The following is a 17,603-nucleotide window of genomic DNA, read 5'->3' on the forward strand; positions in this document are numbered from 1 at the left end:
CCCAAGCAGTGAAGAAAGTTTTTTGCAATCCCCTCGGGGCTGAGCCCTGCCCGCTGCCCGATCCCCTGCACTGAGGGCACCGGCAGCCCATGCCTGCACCTGGGAAAGCAGCCGCGTCCCACCGCACTTTTCCATCCCCATCCTTTTCCACTGATGACTACGGGAACAGGCGAGGATCTTCCAGGTGGACTATTTAAAGCTGGATTTCTGGCTGAGAGGGGGAGGCAGCCCCTGCCTGTGGCCCGGCCACCCACTGCCTGCAGCAGCTCCCGACTTCCCTGCAGAAATACCCGGCGTGGGGATGCTGGAGGTGGCCTGGAGGAGGGACCAGGGCTGTAAAACCTTTTCAACCCCCCCCCCCCCCCCAGCCCGAGCTATCTTATAATCCCCACATAACTCAGCTCGTACAGCAGGTCTGATCTCGTGTGCCGCTGCTAAGGGAAAGGAAAATAAATTTATAGTAAAGCCTTTTGGAAAGGTTTGCTGGAGGAGTGTGTCAGGGGCTGGATCAGTCTTTGGGGGGGGGGGGGGGGGGGGGGGGAGAGAAATCAGTGTTTTTGCACCTCCCTAGCTTCCTTCTTTCGTTACTACAGAAAATCAGCTGAGCTGCTTCCTTGGAAAAGTCTGCCTGCAAAGCAACCACTTCCCCAGGAGCATGGGCAGGTCCAGGGAAGGGCAAGGGCAAGGTCACGCTTGCCCTTGCGCCTCTAAGATGGTGCGAAAGCCCCACGTTCTGTGCCTGGCGCTTGTGCAGGATGGAGCCCGGTCCTACCTGTGTTGGTCCTTGCAGAACGATGGGGCAGTGGCCCGACCCTGTGACGTGCCGCCCCGGCGTGCCGTCCAGTCATCGCAGCCCGCCCCACGGCTGCGAGGGGACGTCAGATGCCTCAATATGGGGAAGAGTTCAAGTCAAAAATGCTAATGCTGCCATTGCAGAGGAGCATTGAGACAAGATGCTGCAGGACCCCAGCCCCCCCCCCCCCCCCCCCCCCCCCCCAGGTGACGCTCAGAGGAGGCAAAGGGAGTTATAGGGTGGCTCATCCCCCAGGGTGTCTCTTTGTGCCTCTCATCTCACGCCCCCTGCCAGGGTGTTTGTGAAAGAGAGGAGCTGTTTTTAAGAAGTTCAGTGATTTTTGTAGTGTTGGTATTAAGCAACGATGCTGGTCCCTGTGCTAATGCATCCCACCGCCCAGCCTCCCGCAGCACAGCACTGGGGCAGCACTGAGGGGGCGACAGCACCCCCTGCTCCCTCGCTGGGGTAGAGGAACCAGGGCTATTTTAAAGCCCAACGTCCTCAGCTGGTCCGGCGCGCTTCCCCCACCTGAATTTCAGTATGATGCCGGTGTCATGCTACTTCCCAAAATAATCTGAATTAAGGAAGCGGTTGCTTCTCTGCAGTTGTCATTCAGCTGTCCCGTCTAAGGGTGATGGAGTTTGGGGGATGGAGAGTTTGGATCTCAGCATCCCCTATGAAGGATGCCCGGGTGGCATCGGTCCATGGGCACGAGCGTGCTCCCGGGCACTGACCCGCGATGGTCTCCACGATACCCCTCTCTTAGGACTGATTCCCCTAGAGGAGCTGGGACACTTGTCACACATGGCCATGATGATGCTCTTTCTCCCAGCTGCCACACTCATCTTTCCTTGGAAATGGAGTTTTTCAGCTCGAGTTTTCATTATGCATGTGGGATTTTCTTCCTTGTCATGCCCCTTTCTGGTACCAGGCCCAATGTCAGTGCGATGGTACCAGCCGTTGGATGAAGCACAGAGTTATCTCCACCCATCCAGCTGCGGGAGGAAAACTGTGGGCGTAGGCACTTGCGTCTTCCTCTTGCCACCGCAGTCTGTAGTAGATGCTGGGTGCAGAGAGCCCCTCTCTGTGCGCCGTGGGTCGATGGACGTGTTTCGGTGCCTGCTGCTCACCGCCCTCCTGCTCCACCACACAAGTAAGTGCAAGGTGCTCGTTTTCCGTCGGTGGTGGAAGGAAAGGAGCCCATGAGGGGTTCGGGGTGGTTTTAGGGACTCCTGGGAGAGCAGGGACAGGGCTGCACGTGTGGGACCAGCAGTACAGGTGCAGCTCTGCGGGGATGGAGTTTTGTCCCAAGGTTTTTGGGCAAACCAGGGCGAAAGATGCCCAGCACGACCCGGTGCTGGCCTCTCGCTCTTGTGTGGTCCCCCTCTGCTAATGAGTGAATGCATCAGGTCTCAGCTCCTGCCCAGTCTCCGTCCACCTGCTGCCAGCTGTGCACCGGCTGCCAAGTCTGCTGTTCTGCTCCGCATTCGGGGTCTGTTCCCCCGCGTGTTGTCTCTGAGTTTTTCTGTGCTCCTGTGACTTTGTTGTGGGGTGCTTAGGGCTGTTTGGAACAGGAGACACTTTCTGCCTCTTTTCAGGCAAGGGGAAATGGGCAGAGATGCTGCCTTTGCCCGGGCCCCCTCCCTGCAGCCTCCAGGAGGGTTTTACTGCCAGATGAGCACTCCAGTTGCCTTATCTGCTATTTCAGTAGAATTTCCTTCTTCGAGTTTATCTCCCCAGCCAGCTTTTCCTTCCACGCCGTTGGAGATGCCTGTTCTCAATGTCCCGGAGGCGTTCCCACCGGGTCAGGCAGGGGGGACCAGAAATGCGGAACCCTGGGGAGATGTGACAGTCTCGGGATCTGGCCGCCCAGCTGAGCCAGGATCAGTTCCCTTTCTAGGAACTGGAGAGAAAACATCCATCCCCAGCCCAGACTGGGCAGCGCTTATTTTTGAAATGGGAAGTAGGGAAATGCCTTCTTCCTTCTCAGAAGAGGGGAGAAGCAGCTGCACATTTGGGGAAGAGGCCACGAGTTTTCTTGCCTGTTTGGGTAGGTGAGCTTGGCCTTTCGGTCTGGTGATGAAAGGGAACCTGCCTGACCTTTCTGAGCCCTTGCAAACTCTTTCTTGCACTTTCATTTTGCACCTCAAGGCTCTATCCCTTGCACTGTCTTTGCATGTAGGAAGCAGCGTGGATGTCCCGTAGCTGCAGGGGAACCTGGTGCCACTTGCTTCACTAGCCCTTGGGGGATGCAAAAGCACAAGTCCTGCTGGGGGACCTCAGCCCAGAGCCTCAGAGGCAATTAGTTTATTTAAAATAAAAAGGAATCCCCCTAATTCCTACAATCACCCACGACGGAGCGGTTCCTCAGTGCTCTCCACATCCAGCGTCAGTGATCCAGCATGCATCCTTGTCCAGGGATGCCCCAGAGGGTTCGAGTGAGCCGGCAATGTGCGTTCGCAGCCCAGAAAACCAATTGTCTCCTGGGCCGCATCACCAGCAGCGTGGCCAGCAGGTCGAGGGAGGGGATTCTGCCCCTCTGCTCTGCTCTGGTGAGACCCCCTCCCGGGGCACTGCGTCCAGCTCTGGAGTCCTCAGTAGAGGAAAGACATGGACCTGTTGGTGCAGGTCCAGAGGAGGGCCACGAAGATGATCGGAGGGCTGGAACACCTCTGCTATGAGGAAAAGCTGAGAGAGTTGGGGTTCTTCAGCCTGGAGAAGAGAAGGCTTTGGGGAGACCTTATGGCAGCCTTCTAAAAAAGATGGCGGCAGACTTTTTAGCAGGGCCTGTTGCGACAGGACAAGGGGGATGGCTTTAAACTAAAGGGGGGGTAGACACAGACTAGATCTAAGGAAGACATTTTTGACGCTGAGGGTGGTGAATCACTGGCACAGGTTGCCCCGAGAGGTGGTGGATGCCCCATCCCTGGAAACATTCCAGGTCAGGTTGGACGGGGCTCTGAGCGACCTGATCTAGTTGAAGATGTCCCTACCCGCGGCGGGGGGGTTGGACTAGGTGACCTTTAGAGGTCCCTTCCCACCCAAACTATTCCATGATTCTATGACTTTACCCGCAACTGAAGAGAGGTACTGTGCGCCATAGCACTGGGGGCTCTGGCCAGAGATCAGCCTGTCCGTGGCATCACGCTGTGTGATCGCAGTGGGACAAGGCTCTTCTTTTCGGCCCAGGCTCTTCTTTCGGCCAAGGACCCTTCCCTGGGCCCTCCTGCCTTCTCCACCAGCCAGGCCCCAAGTTCGCTGTGCATCTTCTCCCCGGGCACGCCGCCTTCAGCTCGGCTTCTCTCCCCAGCGTGCGCCGGTGATGGGGCAGAGTTGACCAGCGCCGTGGGCAGGTCCGTCACCTTCCTCCTCCAGAACCTGGATGAAGAAGCCGCAGCCTGGAGCTTTCACAACGATGTCATAGTGACCGTCAAATTCGGCAATCCTCCTGAAGTCACGTTTTTTGACGACAACTACAAGCTGCGCTTGGCCTTCCCCAGGAACGGCAATGCGCTCACCATCTCCCAGCTGAGGATGGACGATGCCGGTACCTACACCGCAAAGACCTCAGGGGTAAAAACCACCTTCATCCTACACGTTTACAGTAAGTGCCTTTTAGTGTTGGTGTTTTTTTGTGGGCTTTTTATGCTTTGTGCTAAATGGGGGGTTGGGGATTTCCTGACAGCCCCCCGCTTCCCACAGGGGAGCTGGAGGTGCCAACGGTGACCTGCGCGGCGCAGAACTGCTCGGCCGACGGCTGCCGCTACACCCTGCGCTGCACTGCGTCAGGCTCCGGCTACGGCAACGTCTCCTACAGCTGGAGCGTGGGGGACTGGCCACGGAGCGAGGGGCCCACAGTGCTGGTGGAGGAGTCGCCCCTGGACGAGTCGCTGCCGCTGCTCACGTGCACGGTGCGAAACCCTGTCAGCAGCCGCAACACCACTGTCGTCTCGCCCGCTGCCCTTTGTGCAGGTAACAGCCATGGAAAGATGCATGGGTGGGTGGCGGGGATGGGCCGTATCCTGCTCCCAGTGGCTCCAGCTTTTCCCCCAAGCTGTGCCTCGGCAGGCAAAGAAAGAAATGCGGACCCCCGGCAGAGGCACTTACTTCTCTCCCTGTTCTCTCCCCTCGCCGCACTGCCCGTGCCGTCAGAAAACACAACCCACCCTCCCACCACCGGTGAGCTGCCGAACCGCCTGTCCGTGTCCGGCCTCGCTCTTAAGTGTCTGAGTGTGCCTGAGCTACCTAACAACGTCCGGCCACCCCGGACCCCCACACGTGGGGAGATGGGGAGCCTCAGGCCAGCACAGTCCATCTCCCAAAACAGCTCGCGGGGGATATCCAAGTTTTCTGGGCAGTGCTCTTAGCATCCGTGCGCTGTCTTCATCACTCGGGGAATTTGGGGAGGGGAGATGGGTCCACATTTCTAGCTTGTCCCCCCAAAAAGTCCCAGCTTGGGATGGGAGCATCAAATTAATTCGTGCAATGGAGAGGCAGAGCCAAGGATGGGCTGGAGGTTGGAGCGTGGCTCTGTGTAGACCTGCTGCCCCCAGCCCATGTGGGTTTCCCCCCTCTGCCCTCCCCGCAGAAACCACCCGTGAGGTCCCCGGAGTGCAAAGGGACATCAGTGGGGGCAGCTGTGGTGGGGCTGGGGTGGGAGTCTTCCAGCTGCTGCTCTGTCCGCAAAGCCACTCGTCCTCGTGCAGTATGTCGCCTCCTTTCCGTGTTGGACCGTGTTATCGTGAAATAAGGGTCCCTGCAAAGTAGGGAAGAGCTCAGCGGGGTGTTGAAGCAGATGCCTGCCCGTTTCCCCCTGCTCTGATCCCAGGAAGAGGCAGATGATACATTTTGGGATGTTGTTACCGGACCTTCTTCTCTTTCAAGGCACCTACTCCAGCAGGCAGGCTGGAATTGTGGCTGCATTGGTGACTGGAGTCGGAGTGCTTTTAGCAGTGGTTATCTTTGTGATCTACTGTAAATCCAAAGGTGAGCTGCTTCCCCTGAGGGTAACCGTCCCTGCAGACCTGGCAAGCAGGAGATGGGACGTGAGAGGGGAGGACACGGCCAGCCCTGGCACCTGGGCACCCGGGGGGCTGCGGCAGCCGGAGCTGAGGATGCTGCGCAGGGTTTGCTTTGGTTGCCACTGCTGACGGGAGCCCCGTGTCGCTTCTTCCCCAGGCTGGAGGATCTTCTGTTTGCCCGCAGCCGAGGCTACGAATACAGGTAGGACTTTGGGGCTCCCCTAGGCATGTCCCTCCCTCCTTGTTTTTCCTGGTGGGAATAGTCTGGTCGCATTTAAGATCACGAGGGAAATCATCCACTGCCGTGGCTTGGTACCAGAGCGTACCCCGGCTCACGGGACCCAGACGTCTCCCCGCGCCCCCACCCTGCACACATGGAGGCAAGTAAAAGGGGACGACGCCAGGCGATGTCGCGGTGGCTGAAGTTGTGCTCTTCCCCAGTCTCTTGCTGGAAAACTTCGTGTCAGCACACCAAGAAGGAGCCGGGAGCGCAGCCGTGAGATCACCAAAGCAAGAGGGATTTTGGGGAAAAGATAAGAGCTGGCAAGAGACAACTGGGGGGGGGGGGCAGAGACAAGCAACAAGGGGTCGTGTGCCCTATGGCCAGAAACAACCCCCCTGCAGCACCGCGCACAGTTCGAGCAGCTGCTGCCTGATTTCTCTAGCTCTTGGGGACAGAGATCAGAGGCTCCTGGGAGAGGTGGAGCAGCATGACAGCGGCCGCAGGGACTGAAGCACGCCCTTGGCATCGCTTCGGGATCAGCTCCGCTAGACTCAGGGGTTCAGGGTGTGAGTCCAGCCGAGAAAACTGGTGGAAGAAGAGACCACTGGACCAGTTCCCATCTCTTCTCCCTGATGTTCAGGGCCATTTTGTGATGGGCCGTGCCGTGCCCATCACTGCTACAACTGAGCCAATGCCCAGCAGAGATCTTGCTGACTTTTTTTTTTATGTGCGTGTTTTGTTGTTTCCGTAAGCTGAAATAAAGCTGACACGAATGGCGGAGTTCCTGCCTTGTGTTTCGCGTTTGTGTGTGCCCGAGTGGGATGTCAGGACCCAGCACCAGGACCACAGGCTCCTCCCGGCCGATAATTTGGATCCAGCTCTTCCATTGGGAACCATGGGCAAAACCTCTCCTCGAAGCACTCCTCTCTGCATGGGCTGAAGCCTGCGTGGCTGTTCCTCTGTGGGGCTGGCAGCAGCACTTCAAATGAGAGGCACTGAAATTTTGACCCCAAAATGGGATTATGAAGGATTTAAATCCTCTCTTCCCCGCTCTGTTCGATGAGCCAAAGAACAAGCTGACGCTAATGCTTGCTGCAATGGTGGCAACGTATGAAGGAGAGACAAATGCATATCACCCTCCAAATGCAGCCGGGGATCTTGTATTTAAATTAAAAAAAAAAAAAAAAAAAAATCTGATTTTCACTAGCAAGTCCCTTTGATTGCTGTCCTTTGAGCTGGAAGCAAGGCCCCGCTCCTGCAGCGGCTGGGGCAGGAGGGACGGTGGGATGAGAAGCGATGCTCACCTCGATCCAGACCCACAGCAAACACCTCCAGCAGATCTGAGGGGCTGCCGGGTGCTGCAGCTCCTGCACGGCTGGGCTTTCGCCCGGGCCCGGCAGACATTTAAGCTGGGATTCCCTCCAGCCCTCGGTGAGGAGCATCCCGGTGGCACTGCGGGTCATGCAAGGGGATCCACTGCAGCCCCTTCCCAGCTGCGGCAGCCTGCTCCCTCGCTGACCCTCCACTTTTTTTTCTCCTTGCAGAGGCCGGAGCAGAGTACGCAACGGTGTATGCCCAAGTCGGCCCTTCCCAGCAGGTGAGTTTGTGCAGGCTCATCCCCATCCCCCGTGGCTGGACCGGGCCGCGCAGGCAAGGGGTCCCTGCACGGGATGGAGATGGCCTGGGGGCCACGTGGCGGGGACGGGGAGGAAGGACAGCAGCTGGACAACCCCGGGGGTTTGTCTGTTAGATCCTGCTGGGAAGTTGAAGGGGGACATGCCAGTGCCGGGGCTTGCCCAAGAGCAGCCAGCACGGCCACCTGCCTGCACTTCCTGGTGCATCACCAGGGTTTCTGTCCCCGGCCCCACCAAACTTGGCTTCTTTGGCTCACCCAGGCTTTGGGTCCCTTTGCCAGCTCAGGGCCCTGGAAACACTTTTTAAAATCTTGTCCCCAGGTGCACCTGCAGAGTTTCTCTAATGCGCAGCGAGACGACCCACAGAAGACGCTGACCCCCGGTGTGGAGACCTCCAAAACCATCTATTTCACCATCCAGGCTATGGCCCAGGTGAGTTGGCGCTCATGGCCATCTCCCCTGGAGGGGCTGCAGCGCCGAGCAAGGAGATGGGCAAGACCCCAGGGTGAGAGACGTAACTCCTGGAGCAAGGGGCACAGACAGATGGGTCTTCACTGGGCTTTCTTGGGGTCCAGAGCTTCAAGCCAAGCCCGTGGGTCCTCTCTTTCTCGCCAACGGAGGGATCGGCTCCCACGAGCCCAAGCAAAGCTTTTGTCCCTTTGCAATTGCAGACGGATGATGAGAAAATGGGCAACGGCATGCCTGCTGGGAGCAGGATGAGAAAAACGTCTACTCCGGTGTACCCATGAGCCCGCTCTGAGTGCGGTGCTCCTCTCTGCCCGGCCCGTGGGGCTGCAGCGTTCCCCCTTCCCTCCCCATCGCTGCTACCTGAGATCCACCTGTCGGCAGCGGTCCCTGGCCATCGACGTGAGGATGTAAAGCGCCCCGTAAGTGCAGGCTCATCTGGCGCAGGAGCTCTGCCCCTGTTTTGGCATCCACGTGGGGTTTGGGCTCCTTTTTCTGCCCTCTCTGACCAGACCAAGGAACATGGACCAAAACTGTGGCTGCAAACCCAGCCCTCCTGGTGTAAGGACACGAACTGATGCTCCTGGGATTCGCCCTGCAGCACCGCAGGCTGCGGAGCCTCAGGACGAGAGGATGGGAAAACTTGAGGACCCTCTTAAAGCCCTTTTAAATTTTTTTCTTTTTGCTATACTTTTAAACTTGGCAAATACTTTGACTGCTTTGTTTGGTTGCTAAACCAAGAGAAAGCAAAAATAACACTTGGTGGTAGAAAGCTGAACAAGAAAACACACATGCCTTTGCCCAGGCGCACACACCCAGGCTGCTGCAGTTTCGGTGCCAGCTACTTCCCCAGCGCTTGCTGCTCCCGGGCCTGCCGGGGACCTTCCAAACCTCACGGCACCCCGGCATTGTGTTCGGCATCGCTTTATGCCAACAGCAAGCTGCTTGCGGTCCCCTGAGACGCTGCAGGGCCATGCCGGGGTCCAGGGGCAGGAGGTGGTCCAGGCTTGGGGGAAAACAGGACAAGGAACGTGGCTGGTGCCGTTCTGCTCCACTCCTTTGATGTGTTTGTATGTGAGGTTTTATAATTGGATGAAATATTTGTATGTGAAGTGCTGTGTTTCCGGAGTTGGGCAGCTTCCCAGCAGAGCTTCAGGGAGGAGAGCAGCCCTCCGAGCCCCGAGCAATGCAGGGATGCTGCAGGGGCGGGTAGTGGCTGCATCCCCCCGGGATGCACGTCCTGCAGCAGGGTCTGCGTAGGTTCACCCTGAGCTGGGACTTACAGGGACCTGGGTACCCGGCGAGCAGGCCACAGGGCACATCCCCACCCTCCCTGCTCCCCAAACCCGCCCAGAGCTGGCAACTGGGTGAAACGTGCACGTTGGCATCAATTTTCCAGTGCCGCCAGACAGACAGACGCCGTCCGTGCTAGGAAGCCTCTTCTTGTGCGTGCCGCTTCCCCCTGCTCTTTGTCTTGTCTGTGCGGATAGTAAATTATTCAGGGATGAAACCGGAGATTTCTTTGAAGTGCCTGGCACAGGAGAGCCCTCTAGGAGCTACTGGAATAAAAATGCAAGACGCATCTGAGCTCAATTTCTGTCTGCACAGTATTTTGGGTGAAAACAGTCCATTATTGACGAGCCCGTGGAGTAATTTGTTTATTCTCTGCATTTTCACAGTATGTGACAGGCTTGTTTTTGAGTTCCTCAAATCCATGCTGATCAATTAAAAATATATGCCTCAGTGGGTCATGCGTTTTACCAAGGGATTCGTCCGTGTGGCACCAAATCTGTCCTTGTAACTCCAATCCCCAGCCTGGACAGGGCTTAAAACAACGGTGATGACACCAGGGACTGGCCTTGAAGGGAGCCGGGGCACTGCTGGAGCATCACCCCCTCCTTCACCCGTGCTGATGACTGACAGGGCTCCATCCCTTACCCTGGGCACAGCCCCAGAAATGACCCCCCCCGGCTGTTAATCACCCTATTTCAGTGCCAACACCTTTGAGCTCACAGGAAGCCATTGGTCGGGCAGAAAGGGGAAGGAAGACATTGCAAAAGGGAGAGCCGTGGTGGAAGGCTCGGTGGGGCAGAGGAATATGGAGCCGAGAGGCGCCAGGATGGGCTGGCTCTGCATCGCAGTGCTCTGCTCTGGAGCCGGTGAGTGGGGCTGGGGAGGGGGGGGGGGGGCCGGCCTTGGGTCTGGGGGCTCCCTCTATCTGTGGGGCTGGAGGGAGGAGGAGGAGGAGGAAGGGGTGATGTGAAGGCAGTGGGTGCAATGCCACGACGCCTTCCCAGGGGACCCTTTGCAGCAGGGCAGGATGCTTGCCCAGCTCTTTTGTGCGGGGCAAGGCTCAGGCCACCTGCTTTATTGCTTGTCTTGGGCCTGGCTCATGTGCGGTGGGAGGATTGGGGTTTCCTGGGCTCCCCCAGCACCGAGCTGTACCGCAAACCCACGCCCTGGGCTCCCCGGCTCCTGCCCAGCCCTTTGCTGGCCAAGCAGCAGGGACCCTCGCTGACCGCCCAGCCCCTTTCACGGCAGGGAGCGTAGCGGCTGCAGGCCGGTTTGCTTAGGGACCCTGTTTTGCCACCGCAGAGCGCCTGTCCGTGCTGGCGCCGCTGCCAGTTGCCCAACCTCTGGCAGCTCCGTGGGGGGCCGCGTCAGCGTGACGCCACCCGGCAGCGTGTGGCCATGCACGACTTCCAACAAAGCCCTCGGCTTGGTCTCCCCGGCATCCACCGCAGCACTGCTGCCATTAGCACCTTCTTCGTTAGCGGAGCCATGCTATCCGCCCTGGCAGGATGTGGGACGGCAGCACCCGCCTGCTCAGGCGATGTCCCCCCAGCCCCCCACCTCTGCCCCACGTCACCCGAGGCCAGAGCGACGGGGGTTAGCTGTTTCTCGTGCCTACCTTGCCTTTCCCTAAGCCACGGTGCTGCGGGGCAGGCTGAGCTCTGGTGCGGGACCACGGTGGGGCCAGTGCAGCCCCCAGCTCCGCAGGTCCCTTCCTGACCCTTGGGGGCAGTTCTGGTTCGGGGAGGCATTAACGTGAATTAATGACCCTTGGTCCCAGCTCTCGTCCTCAAAGAAGAGGAGCCAGGGCATCAAAGTGATGACGTCCCGGCGCCCACGAGAGACCCCACCACAACCGCCGGGGTTGTGGACAAGCTGACGACGTGGCCAACGGTCACCCCAACTCCTCCTTGGACCAGGGACCCCATCACCAACCCTCTGCCGACACAAGCAGGCGCCGGGGGGAACAAAACCCGTGAGTCCCACAGAGAAAGGAAGAGATGCGGCTTGGGGATGTGCCACCATCCTTGGAGGGTCCTGCATGCCCCAGAGACACCCCCCGCCCCCCACCCCCCTCCCGCCGCCCCTGGTGCCCCCAGCCACCTTTGCGGGCAGCATGCCCACATCTCCTATCTCTTCCTATAGAAAATGCATCGCCTGTTCCCGTCAAGTACTGGTCCTCTGCCATTTTTGTGGTGGTTGCTCTGCTCGTGCTCTTCTTCACCTACCGGTGGACCAAGGGGGAAGGTGAGCTCCCCCGCCAGGGCACCTGCCTCTCCCCCCTTCGCTCAGCTGCGTGCTGGGTAAGCAGGAAAGGGTGACAGCCATCTCACAGCCCACATCCTCAAAGCATCGGAAGTGCTGCAAAAAAGTCAGTTATTCTGGTGCGGCTCGATGTGGGGGGGAGGAAGTCTGGCTTCGTGCTGTGGGGGGTGGTGGGGGGGGCAGGGTCAGGCCCTCGCACCAGCTGGATGCTGTCCCGAAAACCCCTTTGGCCACGGCTTAGCCCCATGGTGAGGGTTCCTCCTTGCTCAAATCTGGCTTTAAAAGTCGAGAAGTTTAACCCGTAACACCCTTTCCTGCTCAATTTTGCATCTCTCAGTGCCAGCTCTGCCCTTTCCGCTGCCGGGGCTTCTCTTTCTCTGCTTTAACACAAACCTCGAGCTTGAGGATTCTTTTTTTTTTCCTCCTGCAAAGCAAAACCGAAAGCTGGCCAGCTCATCCCCCCACCACTGCCCTCTTCCCAGGAGGGTCTTGCCGGGCTTTTTGCAAAGCCCGGTCGGCCCCGCTGTTGTAACGCCTGTGTCTGCCCTGGCCTGCAGGAAGCCAGGACCGAGCCGCCTCTGCCAGCGACTCTTCCGGTGAGACGCAGTCAGCCCGAGCTCCGTGAGGCTGGGGCATCTCGTTATACCATCGCTGACCCGGTCTCAGTGCCGCGATTCACATCCCAGCTCGTTGCATTGCAGATTTGGGAGCCCTGGACCACTTCCCTATCCACACCACCACCCCAATAATCCCCACTTCCCAGGTGAGCCCGGCTGATGGGGATCCTCTCGCCGGCAACGCGTGAGCTGGGAGGGCTGAGAGCTGCTTTCCAGCCCCTGCATGGCTTTGGGCAAGCCCCAGCCCGTGCCTCAGTTTCCCCATCCACCGTAGCCGTGTGGTGCGGCGAAGGTGGGTGATGAGGATGCTCGGTGCAGCTCCTCAAGCAGCTGCTGCCTCTCTTGCAGGAGGAGAAGCGGCCAGAGAAAGCCCCCACCCCGGAACACGCCAAAACCACCCTCTGCCAGCCAGACCCCCCACCGCCCCAGCTGCTGCTGCCCCAGGTATTTCACCCCAATGCACGGAGCCCTGGTGCCGGGGTTGGGGCTGCCAGCTGAGCCCCAGCCCCTCCAGCCCAGGAGGGTCCCTGGGGAGGGTTTGTAGCCCCCTCCCCCCCCCCAGCACCTGATTTTGCTTCTCCCCAGCCTGATACCCCCACAGCCGCCGGTGGTCCCCGCTGTTCCGGGGAGCCCAGTGCCAACTGAAGGCTCCCAGGGAAGCCCAGTGGCTTCCAGACACCCCCAGGGAGCACGAAGCCACCCCCGAGGGGCAGCGCGGGGACCAAGCCGGGATGATGCTCCTGGCCAGGGGCCAGGCGGTGGCTGGGGGGGGCCACAAGCATCGTGTGCCCCCTCACACAAGTGTAAGTTTACAGCGTGCAAAGCCCTGAACAGAGAAAGCAACCCTTACTGGAAACAATGATACCTACTACAACTACATCTATTGTATCAGCAACACAACCAAATACGGAATTAAGCTTAAATTTTCTGGGGTGTAGATAGAATAAGATAGATGTTATACTAAGCTATGTAGGAAAGTAGCTCATTAAGTGCAAAAATAGTGTTATTATCAAAAATTATGTGCTTCAGTTTCCTATAAAAACCCCAAAGAGTCTATGGGGCTACACTTCATTTCTAGCAAGACCACACATTCTACCTAACTTCTACCAGAACTACATTCTGGATAGGACTGAATGACAAACCACAATTAGATCCCGTAAGAATCCCTTCTCAAAAATATCTCTGGTTGCAAAGTAAACTATTTACTGTAAGTGACCGAGTCACTTCAGTGGCCTCTCCGACTGACTCCCTTAACAGAACGAGCGGAGTCCCAAAGGACAGAAAACACAAACCCCCCATGGAAATACAAGACATTTATCAAAAGCTGTATGAAGCAGCCTAATTAACACCTGAGTAGCTAGAACAAGAGTGAATTACAAACCATGACAAAAAACACCCCAGGAGCTGCATCGATAAAAATAGATGAAAGCTATCAACCTTCCCTGAAAAACTCAAGAGAAGGTCTGAGCCAACAATAGACATCTTTGGGTACCAGATACCACATAGAAATATACTATAAGACAGAAAACAAAGAGACTGCCGTGGAGCACAAAGGTGGCTTTGGAAGAGGTTCTGACAGAACGAGAGGCATCATCACAGGGATTCGAGAAGTCCCGAAGACGCCGCAGACACCAAACAAGTCTCGGGGATGCACTGAGTGCAAAAGGAAGTTGAACAAAGTACACATGTCCTCAGGGGACCAAAGGGAGACGCACTGAATGCTTGAGAGGACAGAAAGACCAACCGGGGTAACAGATGCAGACTCAGGAAGGGGTCTGAGGGGAAAAGAGGGGTGCAAAGTGCCCCCCTGAGCTAGAACAGGGCTCTGGGACATAGAGGATATCTCACGAGAGCTCGGCAACGGGAGCAGAGGAGTCCTGAGGGGGCCTGAGAGACCAAAGAAGCCTCACAGGTAACAATGAGGAATTGTGCAGGGATTTCAGCAAACTACAGACATCATCATACGGTGAGTAAAGGCATCCAAAACAGCAAAGAGGAAGGTAAGAGCCCTCTGAAGCACACACACACAAATTCTAAAGGGAGCTACAAGAGTACTGTGGGGTACCAGAAAGGACTCAGATGACATCATTATAGACAGCAGAGGAATTAGGAGGGGGCAGGGCAAGAAAAGAAGGCTTGGGGACACAGCGAGGGCCTTGGACTCTCAGGAGGGCATCTAGGCAAACTACAGATGACCGAGTGAGAGAGGAACCGAACAGAGACACCCTCCACGGCAGAGAAAAATGAAAGAGCGCTGCATAGCAAAGACAGACGGCAGGCTCTGATGGAACAAGAGAGATGGAAAGAGAGATAAAGTGCTACGAGGTGCTGTGGAGAACGAGGAGGGTCTCAGGAGGCATCGTGACTGTGAGGAGAGGGGGGTTGAGGGGGGCTGACAGAGAAAAGAAAGCCTGGGGACGACACAGAGGAACTCGGGTGGTCACCTGAGCAGAGTACAGATGTTCTCAGGTGGCCGGGGACTGAAGGCAGGAATCCTAGATAGCGTAGAGGAACAAATGAGTGCTCTACGGCTCAAAGTGCTACAGGATGGATGTGGAGCACAAGGAAGGTCTCGGCAGGCATCGTGACTGGGAGAAAAAACTGTCCTGGGGGAGCCAGAGAGACCTAAAAAGGACTGGGGACACGACGATGAAATCCAGAGGGGATATAAACCAAGTAAACATGACATCAGAGGGCCAGGGAATGAACAGAGGCACGGCTAGAGGGAAGAGAGGACCGAGTAACTGGGCTGGCTCACGGATACGGACTCAAGAAGTCTTCTGAGGGAATGAGAGGGGTGCAAGGTCTGCTACAAAGCTAAAAGCATGCTAGGGGCAACCTCAAAGGCATCAATAGGCATCGTGACACTGTTAGAGGGATCCTGAATGGGCCAGAGAGACCAGAGGAGGCTCAGGGACACGAGGAGGAAGTCTGGAGGGGATCTGAACAGAGTACAGATGTCCTCGGGAGGCGTGGATAGGCGTGACCTGAGGAGGTGTTCTGGCAAACCGAGAGGGGTACAAATTACACTCCAGAGATAAAAGCGTGCCGAGGAGACCCTCTAAAGCCTCGGGATGAACCGAGAGAAGAGGAAAAAAAATAAAAGACACAAAGAAAACTTAAAAAGTAGAACTGGATAAAGGGAGATGTAGGGAGAAAATTAAGAAAGCAACGGGGTACTGGCCATAGGGGTAAGAAGTGAAATTTCGGGAGAGGGAGCTGGACAGACAGCCACAGGGAAAGGACATGGGAAGAGTGGCAACAGGGAGTCACGGAGAGCACAGGGAGCTGGCCGGGTAGAGGGAGACCTGGAAATGCAATTTTCACAAGCAACAGGGAAGAAGGCAGTGTGGGAAAAATGAAATTATAGTGGGTGGGGAGCCGGACAGGGGGAGGCGTAGAAAGGAAACATAAGGCAGCGGTGTACAGGGCAGTGCTAGCAGAAGAGCAAAAAGCTTTGGGGAGCCGGACAGCCCAAAAGGGAGACAAAGGCAGGGACAGGTAAGGAGGCAGGCAGAGACCTGGAGAAGCATGGCAGGGATGGGCCACACACGAGGGGACGCACGACTCACCACAGCTCCTGGTGCCGGCAGGAGACCTACATGGCCCCGAGGCTTCTCTCTCTGCCTCTGCCCCTTCCTCCTCCGCAGTGCTGGCTGCCCGACCCTCGCCCACCCAGGAGGAGGCGGGGGTGCCTCAATGCTCCTCTCCCACAAGGCTTCCCAGATGCACGGCGGCTCACATGTGTGAGCAAGGGAGGCACCGAGCTCCCGGCTCCATGTGCTGGAGGTGTGCTCGGTCAGGGACGGCTGGGAGGGATCCTTCCTCGCTGCGGGGACCGGCCGTTCCTCGCTGGAGGCAGCTGCCTCTGGAAACCCCTTGCTTTCGCTCCTCAGCCAGCTCCTGCAGGCAGGCCTGCCCAGGCAGCCCCCTCCCCAGCTAGAGCCCCTGGGCACAGCAGGGCCAGCTCCACCCTCAGCCTCTGGAGCTGCCCTGGCCCATCCCCACCTGCAGTCTTTTTAAACCCTGGGCTCAGCCCCACCCTCACCTCACGGGTCCCACCTGGGCTGCCCCAGCCCACAGCTGGAGCCCATTGGGAACAGGGGGCCATCACCCCAGCCCCACAGCACATCACCCCTTCCCCTGCACCCGTCCACAGGCACGAGCTCTGCACCCAGGAGTTGCAAACACATCCAGGGGCACAGGGGAGGCAGGAAAAGTTGATTCATTAATGCGCACAAGAAATCCTGGCAGTGAGTTGGCTACGAGGCTCAGTGCCCGAAGGCAGCAGGACAGAGGGAAAAGAGGGAAGAGAAAAGCAGGAGGAAGGACAGAGGGACATAGAGAAGAGGTGTGGGACAGGGAGCCACGAAACGGGACGCTGTGGACAAGAGAGGGACGGGGAGCAGGACAACGGTGTGGAGAGGAGAGCAGAGAGATTGCGGGGAAAACACAGGGAGGGGGAGAGGGAGGAATAAATGAGAGAGACAGGGAGCAGGAGGGAGAGGCAGAAGGGACCAGCAGGACAACAAGATAGAGACAAGACAAGGGACGGGGGAAAATTCTAGTGATAAGGGGAAAAGAATCGTAGGCAAGAAACAAAAAATAGAAACAGAGAGCCAGATAGAGGTAGACGTAGACGGAAAATTTCAAAAAGCGGCAGGGTACAAGAAACATAGGCAAGAACTAACAAATAGGGACAGGGAGATAGAAAGCGGGAGATAGGGAAAGAAAGTCTAAAAAGTGACGGGGTACAGGACAGAGAGGGAAGAATTAACAACTAGGGACAGGGAGAGGGATAGAGGGAGACGTAGAAAGAAAACTTTGAAAGCGACAGGATACAAGCATTAAAAGATAGGTACACGGAGCTGCATAGAGGGAGACGTAAGAAGAAAATTAGACAAGCGACGGGGTACAAGAAACACCAGCAAGAACCACATTTCAATCCCACAACGTACTTGTACTGCAACGATAAAAAAGTACTTACTGCCTAGTTGATCAAATAATTGCTACTGTTACACTTACTCACTTGTTTACTCATTATTATTATACCTACATTTCAAGCTGAAAAATTCAGCATTACCTTAATAGGAATTGCAACTATTTAGTGCCTCCGATCCTCTACCTAGTAGCTACACTCTTTTCCACATTTCTCACTCCCATTAGGCACTTGGTCTATCACTTTACCTGTGTAAGTTTTCCTCTTCGGGGCAAATTCATCTCCAAAATTTGTATTCCCAGGCAGAAAGAGAGCAAGCTCCGCTCATCTCGACGGGCCCTTGACTTCCACAT

The 17,603-nt window shown here is 57.0% G+C and overlaps 1 protein-coding gene and 1 long non-coding RNA gene across 2 annotated transcripts; both read left to right on the plus strand.

Annotated features, from left to right (window-relative positions):
* The first annotated feature begins 1,729 nt into the window (after positions 1-1,729).
* LOC143170993 (SLAM family member 5-like) lies at positions 1,730-8,420 on the plus strand. The gene is made up of 9 exons (XM_076359709.1): positions 1,730-1,946; positions 4,104-4,397; positions 4,496-4,765; positions 4,946-4,972; positions 5,678-5,779; positions 5,972-6,016; positions 7,582-7,634; positions 7,993-8,103; positions 8,343-8,420. The coding sequence occupies exons 1-9, from the start codon at positions 1,730-1,732 to the stop codon at positions 8,418-8,420; spliced, it is 1,197 nt and encodes a 398-aa protein (XP_076215824.1).
* Positions 8,421-10,229: 1,809 nt separating this feature from the next.
* Positions 10,230-11,659, plus strand: LOC143171298 (uncharacterized). Its single transcript, XR_012997175.1, has 3 exons — positions 10,230-10,295; positions 11,210-11,404; positions 11,575-11,659. It is a non-coding gene; the product is annotated as an uncharacterized LOC143171298 (long non-coding RNA).
* Positions 11,660-17,603: the final 5,944 nt, after the last annotated feature.

The sequence above is a fragment of the Aptenodytes patagonicus genome, chromosome 26, assembly GCF_965638725.1.
Source record: "Aptenodytes patagonicus chromosome 26, bAptPat1.pri.cur, whole genome shotgun sequence".
NCBI lineage: Eukaryota > Metazoa > Chordata > Aves > Sphenisciformes > Spheniscidae > Aptenodytes > Aptenodytes patagonicus.

What these genes read in the sequence shown, in the direction of transcription:
- LOC143170993 (XM_076359709.1), top strand. Translation starts at nt 1,730, where the DNA reads ATGTCAGTGCGATGGTACCAGCCGTTGGATGAAGCACAGAGTTATCTC. An exon ending in GATCTACTGTAAATCCAAAG is followed by an intron (nt 5,780 to 5,971) that starts GTGAGCTGCTTC and finishes CTTCTTCCCCAG; the next exon opens with GCTGGAGGATCTTCTGTTTG. An exon ending in CCATCCAGGCTATGGCCCAG is followed by an intron (nt 8,104 to 8,342) that starts GTGAGTTGGCGC and finishes TTGCAATTGCAG; the next exon opens with ACGGATGATGAGAAAATGGG.